Source organism: Budorcas taxicolor, chromosome 11 (assembly GCF_023091745.1).
Source record: "Budorcas taxicolor isolate Tak-1 chromosome 11, Takin1.1, whole genome shotgun sequence".
In the NCBI taxonomy this organism is placed as follows: domain Eukaryota; kingdom Metazoa; phylum Chordata; class Mammalia; order Artiodactyla; family Bovidae; genus Budorcas; species Budorcas taxicolor.
In genome coordinates, this window is record NC_068920.1 from 46722039 (window position 1) to 46739382 (window position 17344).

At 44.8% G+C, this 17344-nt stretch overlaps 1 protein-coding gene across 1 annotated transcript in view; it reads right to left on the reverse strand.

Annotated features, from left to right (window-relative positions):
* Positions 1-883: 883 nt before the first annotated feature.
* DNAH8 (dynein axonemal heavy chain 8) overlaps positions 884-17344 on the reverse strand; it is a 315366-nt gene continuing 298905 nt past the window's right edge. Inside the window, exons 90-92 of the mRNA XM_052649575.1 lie at positions 17137-17326; positions 3196-3317; positions 884-1171 (exon numbers count right to left, since the gene is read on the reverse strand). Of these exons, the coding sequence (XP_052505535.1) occupies positions 884-1171; positions 3196-3317; positions 17137-17326 (600 nt within the window). The remainder of the gene's footprint in view (positions 1172-3195; positions 3318-17136; positions 17327-17344) is intronic.

Genomic DNA, 17344 nt, shown 5'->3' on the forward strand with positions numbered 1-17344 from the left:
AGAGACACTTCTTCATTAGCCAGAAGCTGCCTGAATGTTCAATATAAGACCCCATCTGTTTTGTTAAATTGACAATTTCCTTTAGCAGGAAATAAAGGTTCATATCGAGTTTCAGACTAGCTACGGAGTAAGAAATAGCTCCACTTTTTAAAGACTTTGCTGTTTAAGGCATTCAGCATGTAACCTAATTTCATTTGATGGAGCTTGTTTTTTCCTTCTACATTTGCTGCCTAGAAATGTGTGCTTCATTATCTCCTGTGGAGCTGGAGTTGGGAGGGGAGAGCTCTCTGGGCCTCAAAAGCACTTAAAAATAATACTGAATAAAATTAAATTGCAAGGGCAGCCATCCCAGTGGATTTTCTGTCTCAAATATTTCACACCACCAGCTATAAGTCCCAAGGGGGTACTGAGTGGACCCCTCCAGTTCCCACTTCACAAACATGGAGAGAAGACCAAATGCAAAAGAAAACATACTTGCATAAACTCAGGCTTGGGTCGATGTTATTCAAAGGAAAGGTGGGTTTATTTGAGAGAGATGATTGCCTCTACTAGACTCTTTTGGGGGATGCAACAAATCAATACTTTTAGTTTTTAAAAGTTCAAATCTTCCAAAGTATTCAAACATGAAAATAGGACTTTATCTAAAAAATAATTATAAATGGAATATGACTGCCTGGAATTAAAAAAACCTTTACTTTTGAAACGTCTTTCAAAATATTGATATGAGAGAAAACACACACATACAAGTGATTGTAAGATATCAACGTTTTAATTTAGAAAGAGTAATCAAGCAATTATCAGGGAGAATGACACGCCTCCCTGAGTCAATCGACAGCACTGACTGCCCACGTGGCTCCAGGGCCCTCAGCAGGTGGAAAGGAACTTACTTGATGTCACACAGAAGGGCCACACCTCTCAGGATCCAGTGATCTGGGGAGAGGACTGTTCGCAAATACACCACAGTGATGAAGGTCAAGTCAGTCCGCCTGGGCTTCTTGTAAATGGGACACACGTACAACTTGGGGTCCTTGGGTGCCGTGGAATTGATGGCAAAGATGTGCAACACGGGCAGCTGTGTGAAGAGCACCTTGGGGGTGGATTCCGTGAGCTTCCCATTCCGTCTGTCCCAGGCTGCTCCATCCATGTACAGCCCATAAATGTATACGCCTTCCTGGAAGAGCCAAGTAGAAGATAACAGGAAGTTTTAAAAAGTTACCTGCTGTGAGATGGGCACCTAATGCTGTAACGAAGGTCATCAGTTTGGGAAGAGAATGCACTGCAATCTTAAAATGCTACCCAAAGAAGAAAACACCAGTGGATGCATTGCTTGGTGAAATACTGAGCCCACTGTTCCTCTCTGGCATAGCTGGAGGCTGTGGTCTTCCCTGGTAGCTCAGCTGGTAAAGACTCTGCCTGCAAATGCAGGAGGTCCCAGTTCGATTCCTGGGTTGGGAAGATCCTCTGGAGGAGGGTATACCCACTCCAGTGTTCTTGCCTGGAGAATCCCATGGACAGAGGAGCCTGGCAGGCTGCCGTCCACGGGGCTGCAAGGAGTCAGACATGGCTGAGAGCATGACTTAGTCAGACATGACTAAGCACAACACAGCACTTAAGTGCTATAGAAATGCTTCTGTTACTGTGATTTGAGCCTGGGGGTGACCGGCCTGGGACCAAAGACTCAGCCAGCAGCGCCAGATTGCCTCTGCTGCAAACGAAAGTCTCTGACAAGGGTGTTCTGAGTTGGTGCGGGGTCCTGCGGGAGCACCCAGGACAGGATTCAGAGCTGGGTGCCCCTCGGGATCTCAGCCTGCACTGAGCAAGCCAACAGGTGGTTCTAACTTCATCTGAGTGTCCCCAGAGGTCAGACATGCAGAGCAAGAGCAGAAGTGATGGGCAGTGGGGGGGGAGAATCGGTCCAAGAGTGGCTGACCTCATCCTGTATCTGTCTTTCACACAGTAGGATGTACACTTGAGGGCCTCATCAGTAAACCAGGAGACAACACACACACACACACACACACACACAGAGAACAAAATGTAAAAGACATGACTTGAACATCAACACACGCTTGTTAGAGGGGCTGCCTAATGAACAGCACTGACTGAGGCCAAGGGCGGTGACTGCAAGTGAAAGGTCACCATGGGTTGGAGTGCTCAGGGAGGTTTGTGGAGGAGAGGGCCTTGGAGGGTGTGCTGCGCTTGGGAACACAGAGGAGAGAGGGTGGGCATCAACAGAGGCAGGATCATCAGGAAAGTCCAAGCATTTTATTTAGCAGCAGGGTCAATGGTTATAAAATAAGTTAGGGCTTAACGGCAGAAGACTGTCGATACCAGACTGAAGAGCTTGAACTTTATCTTATAGGCAGTAGGAAGCCAGAGAACATGTGCTCAGTAAGAAAAGTCTAAAGGGAATCACGGGGTAGACTCCAACAATCACGCAAGCTCATAAGACACACTTATGTAGAAGATGATGGCCATTTTTCCATTTCCAGTGAGGACTGGGTAAGAGAAAGGAAATCTATATTATAATAAAAGAGAGGGAGGTTAGCTGCAAAGTGTTTTCTAAAATCTCCCTTGTGGGCTAAGGGTATAAGAACCATAACTCTTGAACCAAAATCTGAAGTACATGATCTGACAGTAAAACCAAGGGGAATCCCAGAAAATTAGCACATTAGATACCATCATTAAATCTGGGGAATGATATGGTGTGTGCACCAGGTCCAACTCTTTGCGACACCATGGATGATAGCCCGCCAAGCTCTTCTGTCCATGGACTTTTCCAGGCACGTTGTCCTTCCACCCAGGGTCCTGCAGCTAAGAAGGGACATGACTGGAACTGGCCCCAGAGCTCAGGACTGCCAATCCTGTTAGTTTCTACTGCCCTTAACCCTCATTAATTCTGTGAGTGCCCCACAGCAATGGATGGGGACGCGTAGAAAGCCGTTTTGAGCACACACAAATGTAACTTGTAATTACAAAGAATGCAGTCTGGGGACTTCCTGGTGTTTATCATTCATTCCCACTCTGGCAAAATGCAGGAGGAGTTGGCACTGAGGTCTCCTGGTTACAACCAAGGAAACTCTCACTGCAAAGCCAGAGGACCTGATGGAGATGCTCATAGGTCCATGTTCAGCAGAACTTGAACTTGGAGTCCCAGCTCCAGAAGTGGCCCTGCTCTTGCCCAGTGGCACCTACCACAGGGGGTGATGTGACCTCCTCCTTGGTCTGCCGCAGAACTTCGTTGTGGATGGTCACGGAGTCCAGGGCCCAGCCTTTGTGGGCACGGGTCACTTCTTGCCTCATTGCAGTCAGGAAGCCTTAGAAAAGGAGAAAGAAATGATCGTGATGCCTTGGTGCAGACTACTCTAGTAACAAGAGGGGGAATTGTGTAGTTATCTGCTTATCCATCGCCAGATGTGTGCCCATCCGAGAGGAGCTGACATCAAACCTCAGAAGGGATGTTTCTTTCAATGTTTTGTTTCAGTCAACTAAATATGTCTCGCCAGCAGACAGCCGGAAAACAGCACCGTCTCTGCCTCAGACAAGGTCGCAGTTTGAAATTCCCCTGGGATTTCAACTACTCTAGTCTTCTAAGGGTTGTAACCCAGTGTTAGCGTATAGTCTCTGTTTGAAAATCCAGTATCAAGCAATAATATTGGAATGGTAAAATATTCTGAGAACAGCATTCCAATTAAAACTGGAATCAAACCATTATCAAGCATCTATTTGCGCTAATGAAATAATTTCATTTAGTCTAGGAAATAAGGCGTAATGCCAAAATAGAAAGCCTGACTTTCAATTTGATCAAACAAAGCAATCACACCGGAAAGGAACGCTCCATGTTTTAATGTGCATAATACAGTTATTTTAAGACAATACATGGTTCTGTATATTGTGGCCTTTCTTTAAATGTAATATTTGCAAATCATTGCCATGCAATTCAATTAGAGACGTCTCTCTTGGAGAGTAGCATTTCATATTTTAAAACTATACCTTAAACTTCAAAATGGACTTCAAAATCTTAGGATACTTTCAGTTCAGTTCAGTCGCTCAGTCATGTCCGACTCTTTGTGACCCCATGAATCGCAGCACGCCAGGCCTCCCTGTCCATCACCAACTCCTGGAGTTTACCCAAACTCATGTCCCCTGTAACCTATATCTTACATTTTGGCCTCCATGTTAACATCGGAAATCATGAGGCCCTTTATTCACAATCACAAGTACATTTTGGAAGTGTGTATCCCTATTACTCCTAGATACATGAACTGTGAGAACTTTAATGCACAAACCAACACGAAAGTGGTAATATTTTATCAGGTTTGAATGGGAGTGGAAAGAAGAGGGAAAGTTACAAGGCATAAAGGCAGGCAGTGAGTTAACACCTGTTAGAATTGGAAAGAAAGAATAGGAACTCCCCTGGCAGTCCAGTGGCTAAGACTCTGGGCTTTCAACGCAAGGGACCCAGGTTTAAGCCCTCGTCAGAGAACTGGACCCCACATGCCACAGCTAGGAGTTCACATGCTGCAACTAAAGATCTTGCATGACCATGACCTGGCACAGCCAAATGGAGAAGTATTTTTTTTTTTAATAAATAAAGTAGGACTCTAGTCTGCCTAGTGAAAAAGTCAAGCTCTCTACATTCTCAAGTCCCCCCCTCATTATTGTTAGACACTTGGGGAGGTACTCATTCATTCATTCATTCATTCATTCACTAAGTCCCTTAGAAGTGGCCACCATATACCAGGTATGCTAGAGGTGAGATGCCCCCAGTGATGAAGAGGCCATCCATGGACCCTGCATTCAGGGAGCTCAGTCTACAGGGAAAGTGGACTGAAGCAGGATATACACCTTGATGCCATTGTAAGTAAAGAGGTGAGAACAGAGTGGACCACTCAAGAAGACAGCTCAGGGATGGCTGAATTGAGAAGATGAAGTCAAAGGCTATTGAAAATAAAAGAGTTTTCCAGATGGGATAATTCCAGGTAAGCACAGGCACGGAAGTCTAGGCCTACAGGTGAGGTAATAGTGGCAGATGAGGTTAGAACAAAGGCAGAGGCAGGGTTTTGCAGGGTCAGACTTTGGACCTGGTGACTTTGTGAATGGTGGGAAGCCACTGATTATCTGAAGCAGGCAAATAATTTAGTTGTATTTGCATCTTATAAAGTTTACTCAGAGCTCTCACTAAAAGCAGGATTTAGGAAACTCAAGAACCCCTGCATTAATCCAAAAGAAAAGTTGGTCAGTCAACCAGAGGACCTAATTGAAGGTCTCTTTTTTTTTTTTAGGTCCACTGGGAGGCATGTGGAACTTCCCTGACAAGGGATTGAACCCATGCCCTTTGCAGTGGAAATGTATAATCATAACCACTGGACCACCAGAGAAGTCCTATAAGTGATTCTTATAAAGTTATAGTTTCATGGAACTAAGAGTGCCTAGTAGGAAAGGATGGTTTTACGATGCAAAGTGTTAAATACAGGGAGTAGGAGACACGGTAGACATTTGCCTGCAGCAATTGCTGTAGTCTACATGTGGAGTCACTTGAGATGGTCTGATCAAGTATGTGATTAAATACAGGGGAATCCCACTTTTTTAGTAGTCAACATGTCGTGTGTTTGGTAGTCAGGTGTATGCCATGCCATGACAACTCGCTTTAGTTGTGTCCAGCTCTGCAACCCCATGGACTGCAGCCCTCCAGGCTCCTCTGTCCGTGGGATTCTCCAGGCAAGAATACTGGAGTGGGTTGCCATGCCATCCTCGGGGAATCTTCCTGATCCAGGGATCAAACCTGGGTCTTTTATGTTTCCTGCACTGGCAAGCAGGTTTATCACTTGTACCACCTGGGAAGCCCAGTCAGGTATATATGATCACAGTAATAAAATCCAATCCTCCACTCTAAGTGACTCCATGAAAATGTCATTTTCATCACTCAACTTTAAGCTTGCATCCAAGTAGAATACTCAGAATTAAATTGACCCTATTTTATGATATTTTAAAATTCATCATTGATCTATGAATCTACAAAGTCATAATGCATAAGGCATGAATAATGACTATCCATATGCACTAGTTGAAAAACTGGATTTTTCTATAATATTTTAAGTTCCAAATTGCAAATTTGACCTCACTTGCTATGGCACTCAGAACAACGTAGTAGATGCCAGGTGAGGGGGTGAGAGAGATCCTTTCTCATGTAACACACCCAAGACAAGGATCTCAGTTGATGGTGGAGTGTTCTGAAAAAGTTCTATTATGGTTAAGGAGACACCACCTTCTCTCATCTCCCTGCTGGGGAATACGCATGATATTGTCTGGCTGACTTCAACAGTAAGCCTCCTAATGTTTAGGAAGCACTCTTGGTTATGCCAGGAGATGAAATCTAGAATGCATATTACCTTGAGCTATTAAGAAAGGAAAATGTTCAATAAATAATTTGAGGCCTGAGAGCAGAGGGTAGGAAATCATTCCATGGCTCATTCCCACTCAGAACATGGAGAAGATACATATTTTTTTTCAAGTTTTGATAGCTTTTTTTGGGCCTCCTAAAAAGAAGAACATGATCTTGCAGAATTCAAACTGAATTGCAAATCCACTGAATTGCTCTTTATTGAATTTTAAAAATGAATGATCATCTTTCTTATAGACTGATATCAAGTCTAATGAAATAAAAATCTCTTGTTTTCTGAAACCTATATAATTTTAAAAGACTATTGATATATTTTTCTTTATAAAGGCTTGAGAAGTAGTACTTTTGTCTTGGCACTAATTTAATTTTAATAATTCTTAAGCCGAATTTCAATCATCAGTGGTGGGAAAAGTGATTCAGGCGTTCATGTGTTTGACTCAGAAGTGAGAAACAAAAAGCTGGGGAAAGTCCTTAACAAAAATAATCTATTTTTCTTGAGATTTAACTATCCACACAAAAACGGGTTTTGATTTAACCATTCAAACATCTGAGTGTCATGTGGGCTAACTGAGGTGCTTTAAATTTTCTTTGCCTTTCTAACTCATATAGTATAATGAATTGTTAACACTCGTCAAGCTTGTTCTTTTGCAAAATGTACTTTTAAGCTTGGATTATAGTCTGGAAACTCAGGCCTAAAATAACATTTGTTATGTCTTAATTCCTCTAATAGTCATGACCCAACATTTCAGCAAACAAACTACTGTTGTTTGACCTGTGCAATCAGTTGGCTTGAAGGAAGCTGTAGAAGGCTTTCGGTATCAATTCAAACAAGGTCTTGGAAGCGACAGAATAAACAACTAATCAGGAATGCTGTTGTGGTTGTTCAGTCACTACGTCACATCCAATTCTTTGCAGCCCCAAGGACTGCAGCATGCCAGGCTCCTCTGTTCTCTACTGTCTCCCAGAGTTTTCTTAGACTCATGTCCATTGAGTTGGTAATACTATCTAACCTCTGCTGCCTTCTCCTTTTGCCCCCAGTCTTTCCAGCATCAGGGTCTTTTCCAGTGAGTTGGCTCTTTGCATCAGGTGGCCAAAGTACTGGAGCATCAGCTTCAGCATTAGTCCTTCCAATGAGTATCCAGGGTTGAGTTCCTTTAGGATTGACTGGTTTGGTCTCCTGGCTGTCCAAGGGACTCTCAAGAGTCTTCTCCAACACCACAGTTCAAAAGCATCAATTCCTCTGTGCTCAGCTTTCTTTATAGTCCAACTCTCACATCCATACATGACTACTGGAAAAACCATAGCTTGGACTATACAGACCTTTGTCAGCAGAATGATATCTCTGCTTTCTATCTCTGCTTTTCTGTCCAGGTTTGTCATGTCTTTGCTCCTATCAAGGACAAGTGTCTTTTAATTTCATGGCTTGCAGTCACCATCCACAGTGATTCTGGAACCCAAGAAAATAAAATCTGTTACTGCTTCCACTTTTTCCCCTTCTGTTTGCCATGAAGTGATGGGAACATATGTCATCAACCAACTTTTTCACCCTCCTCTTTCACCCTTATCAGGAGGCTCTTCAGTTTGTCTTCCCTTTCTGCCATTAGAGTGGTAACATTTCTGTATCTGAGGCTGTTGATATTTCTCCCCGCAATCTTGATTCCAGCCTGTGATTCACCCAGCCCAGCATTTTGCATGATGTACTCTGCACAGACGTTAAATAAGCAGGGTGGTAATATACAGCCTTGACATACTCCTTTCCCAATTTTGAATCAGTCCGGTTCCATGTCCGGTTCAAACTGTTGCTCCTTGACCCACATATAGGATTATCAAGAGACAGGTAAGGTGGTATGGTACTCCCATCTCTTTAAGAATTTTCCACAGTTTGTTGTGATCTACACAGTCAAAGGCTTTAGCATAACCAAGGAAGCAGAAGTAGATATTTTTCTGAAATTCTCTTGCTTTCTCTATGAATGTTGGTAATTTGATCTCTGGGTCCTCTGCTTTTTTCTAAACCCAGCTTGTACATCTGGAAGTTCTTGGTTCACATACTGCTGAAGCCTAGCTTGAAGAATTTTGAGCATAACCTTGCTAGTGTGTGAAATAAGCACCATCACGAAGGTTCTTCTCTATTTCACAAGGAGTTGGTTGGTACTCTGTAATGATGATCCTATAGGCAACGCTTTCTTTCCTTTAATAAATGAACCAGTCCTTAGGTAATGAGCCTTTGGTTGTTCAGTATTTCCTGTCTTGTCCATTACTAAGCCTCCCATGAGCATTTTGAAAGATGAGCAGAAATGATGTTCCTGCCATAAGATTATGACAGGCAGTTTTTTCCCCAGAATGAGAAGCGAATGCAGTTCATTGGTAAGTTAAATAAAAGGTCAGAAATCATTAAGCAAAGATGACGATGATTCACCCAGTTGAATAAAAATGCCTCAGGCACCTTTCCTGATGCTTTGTTCAATGCTGTAAGGTAGGGATCTTAATCTTGGCTGAAAATTTGAAATATCTGGGAAGACTTTGAAATTTCCAATTCCCTGGTCATAGCCCAGATAAGTAAAATCAGAATCTCTAGAAGTGGGACCAGGCTTCAGTACTGTTTTAAGTCAGGGTTTCTCAAAGTTCACAGTTAACGCCAAGGAAAAGATCGCTTATTAAAATGCTGGTTCTGATTCAGTAGGGAGGTTGAGAGTAGGTCCTGAAGATCTTCATTTCTATCAAGCTCCCAGGTGATGTTGCTGCTGCTGGCTGCTGGCCTACATACTGAGTAGCAATGGTCTAAGGCCCAGGTTCCTCACATCTTAGAGTGACCAAAAGATATTTTAAGACTGATTATATAGACTCTAATGAACTTATCCCTAGAGGTTCTGAAGTCACTGGTTTGGGCCCCAGGGATTAGCATGTATTAAAACTTCCCCACGTGATTCTACTCTGCGGGCAGGATTGAGAACCTCTGCTCTGTAAAAAATATCTGTGTGACAGGCCAATAAGAGATCACAGATGCATATTTGTTTGCAGAACAAATTTGGCAAGTGGGAAGAGACATGCCCTATGATACAAGCAAAATATGAGGAAGGCTGTCAGTAATGCAAGCTGAGTCTTCCCAGAGTCCCCTGATATGCATGTATTTTCTGAAATGCTGTTAATCCAGGACACGGAGTATAAGCCGGAGCACTGGGGCTAATTCTCTTGGCCAGTTTGGGATCTGCTCACCCGCTGGCTCTCACATGCCAAAATGTAATTTTGTAACTGCTGTACCTTGCCTGCCCCTTCTCTGCTACTCCATGCCTCCCCTCCCTTCACCCAACCTTACACCTCTCTGCTCCCTCCCCAACCTTTACGCTGTTCCCGCTGGAGTGGGTCTGTGGTTAACAGACTCTCCCATGTGTTCCATGTCTGCACAGAACATTCTCTCTATCTTCTTTCCCTTCCTGGAGGCTGGCTCAACCCTAAAGACCCTGTCCTCCCCAACTGCCCCTCCACCCTGGATGAGAATCTCTGCTGCTTGGACAATCACCCTCTGTCCACATGCCCCTCCCCTCACTGTCCCTGCCCAGTGCCCACCGGTCCCCATTCATGGAGCCTCCTGCTGCCTTCTGGGTCTCTTCAGAATCCCACTCAGCATCTTGACCTCTCAGTTCCAAAGACCTGGTCCTCAACTCCACCCCCTTTCCTTCACTTCTTCCCCTATTTAGAGCAGACCCATCTTTTTCATCACTCACCCAGCAGAACTCCACTGCTAAACAAATCCAGGTGTCCTTCTTAAACCCATTCCAGGCTGCTGAGCAAACTGAGACGAGCACACAGTTGCCACCATGGTTTAGCCACCGCTAGCCTTGATGGGATTGTCAAAGCCATCTAGCAATCCTTTCCTCCTTAGTCCTTTCTCGAACTTCTGCTACTCTTCTTAAATCTCTCCTCTAACACCCTGCTCCTGAGATCACTTTGCCTCCTCACAGGGAAAAATAGAAAGCATCAGATGGAACTTCTCTTAACTTCTTGCCACCATACCAGCAAACTCATTGGCATCTACGCTCATTCCTCCCTTGTTACCTTGTTACAGCAGGTGGGGTATCCCTCCTCCCGCCTGGAGTGCATCCCTCCACTTGGGGGACCACTCCTTCTGCTTCTTTCGTCCCCCTTGTGGTATCTTTGTTTTCTCTCTCTCTCTCCTGGCTTCTTCCCACCAGTATTTGAATAGGCTCAAGCTTGTCTTACCATTAAAAGAAGGAAAAAAATATTTTCTTCTTACAACTGCTCCTCCAACTCCCTTCTTCTCTTCCAAGTCCAATTTCTCGAGGGAATTTTCCATGCTCTCCACCCTCACTCTCTGTCTCCCCGTTTTCTGGCCTCTCACTCACCCTGAAATCTGATTCCTCCACCTCCCCACCCACTCCACTGAGACTTCTCTCGCCTGCAGTCTCCTGGTTGATAAGGCTATCTGGCCATCTGGGGCCCTCCCTTACTTGACCTCTGGCAGCGTCTGTTACTCCTTCTTCCCATACACCCCATCTTCCACCACACTATGCATTCCTGGTTTCCCTCTTTCAAGCTGTTAGGGTGTGAGGGGCTATTTACAAGAGTCAGGGTGATCTGGAGGGTGGGCATGGACAAGCAAACGGAGCAGAATCCTGGTGAGGATGGTTTAGCGGGGAGATGGACAGCTGGTAGTCCTGGTGAGGTTTCCAGAGGATGGAATTGTTCACGGAGACAGTTGGAAGTAAGAATCAGAAGCTAACACTGGGACTTTTGATGAGTCGGTCATAAGTAGAGAGAAACAATTGCATCTGCGAGAAGGACTGAGGTCATCAATGAAGGGACCAGGGCCAAGGGCAGAACTTGCCTAAGAAGAGCCCACAAAGTGGGCTGAGAAGCTGCCCTCTGAGAGGTAGGAGGAGAACCGAGGTAGGTGGTGGATGGAAGCCAAGGTGTGAAATGAAGCTAGCAGGGGGATCTAGCCCTGGTGGCCTTGGAGAGAGCAGTTTCTGTGTGGTGATGAAGCCAGCCAAACGACAAGGAACTAAGGGGGGGTGAGGACGGTGACCATGGGCAGAGACTAAAATCATAAGGGATGTGGTTGAGGCTGAAGCCAGGGCACCAAGCCCCTGCCCTGCAAGGGCGAGAAGGATGGGCTCCCATTCACTCGGAGGTCCTTCTAGGGCGGCCACAGTCCTCCTCTGGTCCTGGGATTCAGGGTCAGGTATCACCCAGACTGAGGTCTGGAACCCTGACAACCCTTCACCTAGACTTCCTCAGATGTTAGGGGCAGCTCTGGGGCACACTTGGGATTGTTATAAGATCAGAAAAAATCCCCAGTCCCTTCCAATCCTAAAGTTCTATTAATAACCCTGCTGTACTCATCTGCCCAACAAACATCAAGATTTTATGACTATCTTCAAGATAAGCATCCAGAAATTGCTGGCAGCTGCCAATGTTGCCTTAAAAACAAATACACAGGACTTCCCTGGACAGCGGATAGGAGTCCGCCTGCCAACACAGGGGCACAGGCTTGGTCCCTGGTCCAGGAAGATTCCACGGGCTGTGGGCAACCAAAGCCCATGACCACAGCGCCTGAAGCCTGTGTGCTGCAATTGCTGAAGCCCGAGCGTCTGCAGCTTGTGCCCTGCAACGAGAGAGGCCACCGCAGTGACAAGCCTGTGCCCTGCAACGAGAGAGGCCACCGCAGTGACAAGCCTGTGCCCTGCAACGAGAGAGGCCACCGCAGTGACAAGCCTGTGCCCTGCAACGAGAGAGGCCACCGCAGTGACAAGCCTGTGCCCTGCAACGAGAGAGGCCACCGCAGTGACAAGCCTGTGCCCTGCAACGAGAGAGGCCACCGCAGTGACAAGCCTGTGCCCTGCAACGAGAGAGGCCACCGCAGTGACAAGCCTGTGCCCTGCAACGAGAGAGGCCACCGCAGTGTCAAGCCTGTCCCCTGCAACGAGAGAGGCCACCGCAGTGACAAGCCTGTGCCCTGCAACGAGAGAGGCCACCGCAGTGACAAGCCTGTGCCCTGCAACGAGAGAGGCCACCGCAGTGACAAGCCTGTCCCCTGCAACGAGAGAGGCCACCGCAGTGACAAGCCTGTGCTCTGCAACGAGAGAGGCCACCGCAGTGACAAGCCTGTGCTCTGCAACGAGAGAGGCCACCGCAGTGAGAAGCCTGTGCACCACAATGAGGAGTAGCCCCCATTCACCACGACTAGAGAAAGCCCACATGCAGCAACAAAGACCCAGCACAAGCAAAAATAAATAAATATGTTTTTTTTTTTTAAAAGAACAAATACACAGGCAAGAGGTTATAGGTGATTTTTACAGGAACAAAAGATAACAGGACAAAAATTGTCCATCTCCTTGCTTCAGTAGACTCCCTTCTAACTGAAAATCCTGATTTGTAGTAGTGGATACTAAATTGCTGCTGATATCTGCTACAACAGACCTGGTGTGGCTTGTCAAGACCCTAAAGAACAAAACAGAAAAGCTAGAGCAGTTTGGCATCCAAATGGCATCACGCTCCAGATTGAGTTCAACATTTGGAAAATAATGACAGTGCAGGGTCTCATGCCTCTGTGTGAGAGCACGCCCAGCCTCTGCTTCCCTTTCATTTGCAGCACCTGTGAGTCACACCAAACTGAATGGCAAAGCGAGGCTATCAACTAAAAGGTTCTGGAAGGCAGGCAATTCCCTTGGCTTGAAGTCAAGCGCATGTCCGCTCATAATCTCTGAGTTTAAACACATCCCTATCTACGACACAGACACACACAAATCAGAATCTAAGTCATGTGTACATGATGCTCTGAAAAGGTACACTTGTGGGAACAAGAGACCACACAATCCTTCGAGAACGCTGAGCATAACAGTCTTAAACGATATGTGCATGTATGGGCACCAGTTACTGCTGGGGAGCCGCAGTGGAGCACAAAGGTTCTCCTGAGCCTGAGTTATCCACTGGGAGGCAATTCCACACTATGCCCAAAGCTGGGCCATTGAACAAATGTCACAGGGTCATGGGCACAGAGAGCTTGACCACGTCAATAATCAAATCTAATTGCCACCTGATTGAGCTCGTCAGTTGCTACAGAAATTCTTGTGAAGGGGGCTGAACACACGAGATTAGTTCCAGGGTGGCTGGCTGACAGTTTCTTCAATAGGACGAAATATCAGACCACCACACAGCGACAGAACAGTGCTACAAACAGGGTGAGATCAGACACAGACTGGGGCAGGGAGAGGGTGGCAAATGAGGCCCGTCACCTGTCCCTGCAGCATCACTTAGGCCCAAGGGGCGCTCACCAGGGGCATGATGGGAAACACACATCAGACAGTATCAGATGCCATGTAACATTACAAGAACACAAAACAAATGGTCATAGGTGAAAGAAACATTTTCAAGTAGTCTACAGTCTAGGTGATTTTGACTATATATATTTCTGAAAAAATTATGGCATCTTAGTAAACAGCATTGTGTTTTACCAAATCATGGTTTCTTTGAACAATTCACTTAGAGACTTCCCTGGTGGTCCAGTGGCTAAGACTTCGCCTTTCAATGCGGGGTGTGTTTGTTTGATCCCTGGTCCAGGAGCTATGATCTCACATGCCTTTCAACCAAAAAGCCAATACATGAAATGGAAGCAATATTGTATAACAAATTCAACAAAGACTTTCAAAATGTTCCACATCAAAAGAAAAATCTTAAAAAAAAAAATAGTCATTGAAAAATAATTTACTTAAATCTTTTGGGCCAAAACATTATTTCATGGACGGGGACTGGGTTAGATGATATAAAACCCACGAGTTACACTATGTCGAGAAATCAATGCCGAGGTCAGATAGTGGCCAGAGAAGCTTCCACCTGGAGAGGACTTGATCTGCTTGCACGCTGCCTGTGAACATGCATGGGGTTGCTGCAACCTCTCTGATTCGGCCAGGTAAGATGGAACTGCAAGTGATTTGTGTCCCATGTCAAGAAAAGGCAAAGGAGGCAGAGCAGTGATTGGTAGGTAGGGCAATCTGACTTCCACTCTTCTGTGCTACAAACAGAAAGCAAGGCTGTAGGATGTCTGAATAAGTGCAAGACTTTCAGAGACATGGAGAGCCATGAGAGAAGGAATCCAAGTTCAGTTTAAAAACAGAAATGAAGAAAAAAAAAAAAATGGAAAGGATCAACGTTATTAACAAGGCAAATAAGAAAACTGATATGAATTTATATTTCTTTAAATGTTGCTCTGGTTTGTAACACTTCTTAATAAATAGTAACAAATATTAGTTTATATTAATACTTTGCTATTGAAAGTCACGTTTCTAATGGAAAAAAGCAATTGCTCAAAGAGACTGTGCTGTGGGAAAGCCGTGGACAAATCAACCCCACTCCCTTGGCTTCTAAATGTTAAAAACACACTTAACAACCTCACCTTTTTTTTTTCCTAATCACTGATTTGAAGTCTGCTGGCACACCTGCCCAGCTGGGTGTCCCTCCTGCACAAGCTGACGAGTCCAGGGCTCCTGCTCATCCTCCCAAGCGGCCCTTCTCCCAGGGCTCCCGGTCTTGTGCTTGGCCTTCAGCCTCAGCCACTGCTACTGCCCACTCTCTCAAAGATCCCCACTGAATCACCCCATCAGATCTGCCTCCTCCTCTGCACCTGGTCAAGGTCTCGGGCTGTCTCCCTTGGACCCGATAAGAGTCTCATGGCTGTGGATATCCTCCTTTCAGTCTACTCTCTACCTTCACCTCATTTTTGGTGACTTCCTGTTGCCTTTATGATGCCACCCAAACACCCACAAAAGTCCTCACCCCCCGACGCCCCTGCTCCTGCTTCCTGAGTTCAGGCCACACTGGTCTCTCCCTGGACATGCCTTGTCTGCTCAGGTCTCTGTCCGGGATGCTCTTATCTCCAGCCTCTGCCTCTGCAAACTCCACTCACCAGCCCCGGGTGCAGCTCTTCTCAAGCCCGGCCTCGGGGGGATGGTACCTCTCTGTCCTCTCTGCCTGTGCGGCACTTGGTTCTACGTGGGTGGAGCATTTACCACATTCTGTTAAAATTGCTCATGTTTATGTCCTACCGACCAGATTATGGGTGCCTTTGGGGCAGGAACCGGGTCTCAAATCTCTCTCTATTGAAAGCACCTAGCGGATAGGCTGGCAAATGAAAGATGGTTGAACAATCCTAATCAAGTTAAATGTTATTTCTATAAGCTCCCAAGCTGGGAATAGCCTGGTGACAGCTTACTGAAACTGAGGGCTGGTATGGAAGAAAGAGACTCATAAGTAGAGACAAGAATCAGAACCATAATAAAAAATTTTTTCCTCGCAAAATTCAATTGGAATTCTGGGAGAAAAACAGATAAGTGAAATCTTGGGGCTGTTCTTCACAAATCTAAAGTCTATCAACATAATAATGTGCCATGTATTGGGTTGGCCAAAAATTTCGTTTGGGTTTTTTGATAAGATGGTACAGAAAAACCTGAATAAACTTTTTGGCCAACCCAGTATAATTTGCTAAGTTCCTAAAAACCACCATGATCAATGTTTTAAACTTAGAAAATGTTAAAGCACTTGAAAATTTATGAACTGAATGAATGCATGCACACAGAGAACAAATAAATGTCTATTTATTAAGTATTATTTATACAAAGAAAAATGCACAACTCATAAATATAAAGCTTGATAAATTTTCACCAAGGGAATATAGCCCTGAAACCAATATCCAGATCAAGAAGTAGAACATTCCCAGACCCCTTGAACCCCCTTGTGCCCTTTGGCAATCACTGCCCTTTCCCACAAGGGTAACCACTATTCTGACTTTTAAGACCTTGGATCTATATCACTTATTTTGGTTCCTTGCATAAATGGAATCATACAATATAGATACATCACAAAGAATATGGTAGACATACATCATAATGCGTCCTGCTTGACTTCCTTCATTTAATATTATTTTATGAGATTCAGCCATACTGCTGAGAGTAATGTGAGTGTCTGCTAAGCTGCTATGGAGTAACGATAGTGCATCCTAAATTTGTAAGTGTGAATACTTCACAAATTGTACTACTAATGGGCCTATAAGGTGCTGGACTGTAAGGAACCCAGTGTCTCTTCATTCTTGCCAAGAGTTACTTGAAAAAACTATCCATGTCATAGCAAGAAAAAAAAATTGTTGCATTTCTGAACTTTTATGAACTCTATGAGATCTAGTCTGAAACTTATTCAGTAAATATTTCTATAATGAAGGAATATATGCAGTGGGATCACAAAGCACTTTTTCGGGGGAGAGGAAAAAAAATACAAGCAAGCAGGGACAGACTCTAGAAGTGCACTGAATAAAACTTCTGCCACACGGTCATTTTAAAAATCAGTCTAATTTTCTGAACCTTAGGAATATTTTCCTTTGCATATTCTGGTGCTTCATTTTTGTCACTTTCATAAACATTTAAAAACTAATGTTTGAACAAAACCTTTTCAGTATTTCACATTGTTCTAACCACCGACTTGCTTGCTTAAGTGGGTGAGAAGAAAAATGGAATTTTGCCCCTATATTGTGGAAGCAATATGGCAGACAGAATTTCAGACTGAATTCGTAAAACAAATATAGAAGGTTCATCTGTTGGTCTACACCTCTGAAAGCATAATCCCAGCATGCAGCAAGCCGCACCTCTATACCGTTTTGTGTAACATACATTTATCACACAGTGCTACTATGCAACCACTCACGACGTCCAAGTCCTATGAACACCTACCTTGGGGGTTGAAGAAACCAGTCATCCAGAATACATTGGGCCTCCCTTCAAATATCCAGGTAGAAAACTGAGCATTTCTTTCCAAAAGCTCAGTAAACCAGAAGCCCAGAGTGGATGAGTCCCAGGACACTCTTTTCCAGATCTGGGGTATACGGGCATCGTACATGTTGTCCAGAGCGTCTCTCAAGTTCTGGAAAAAAGACGTAGT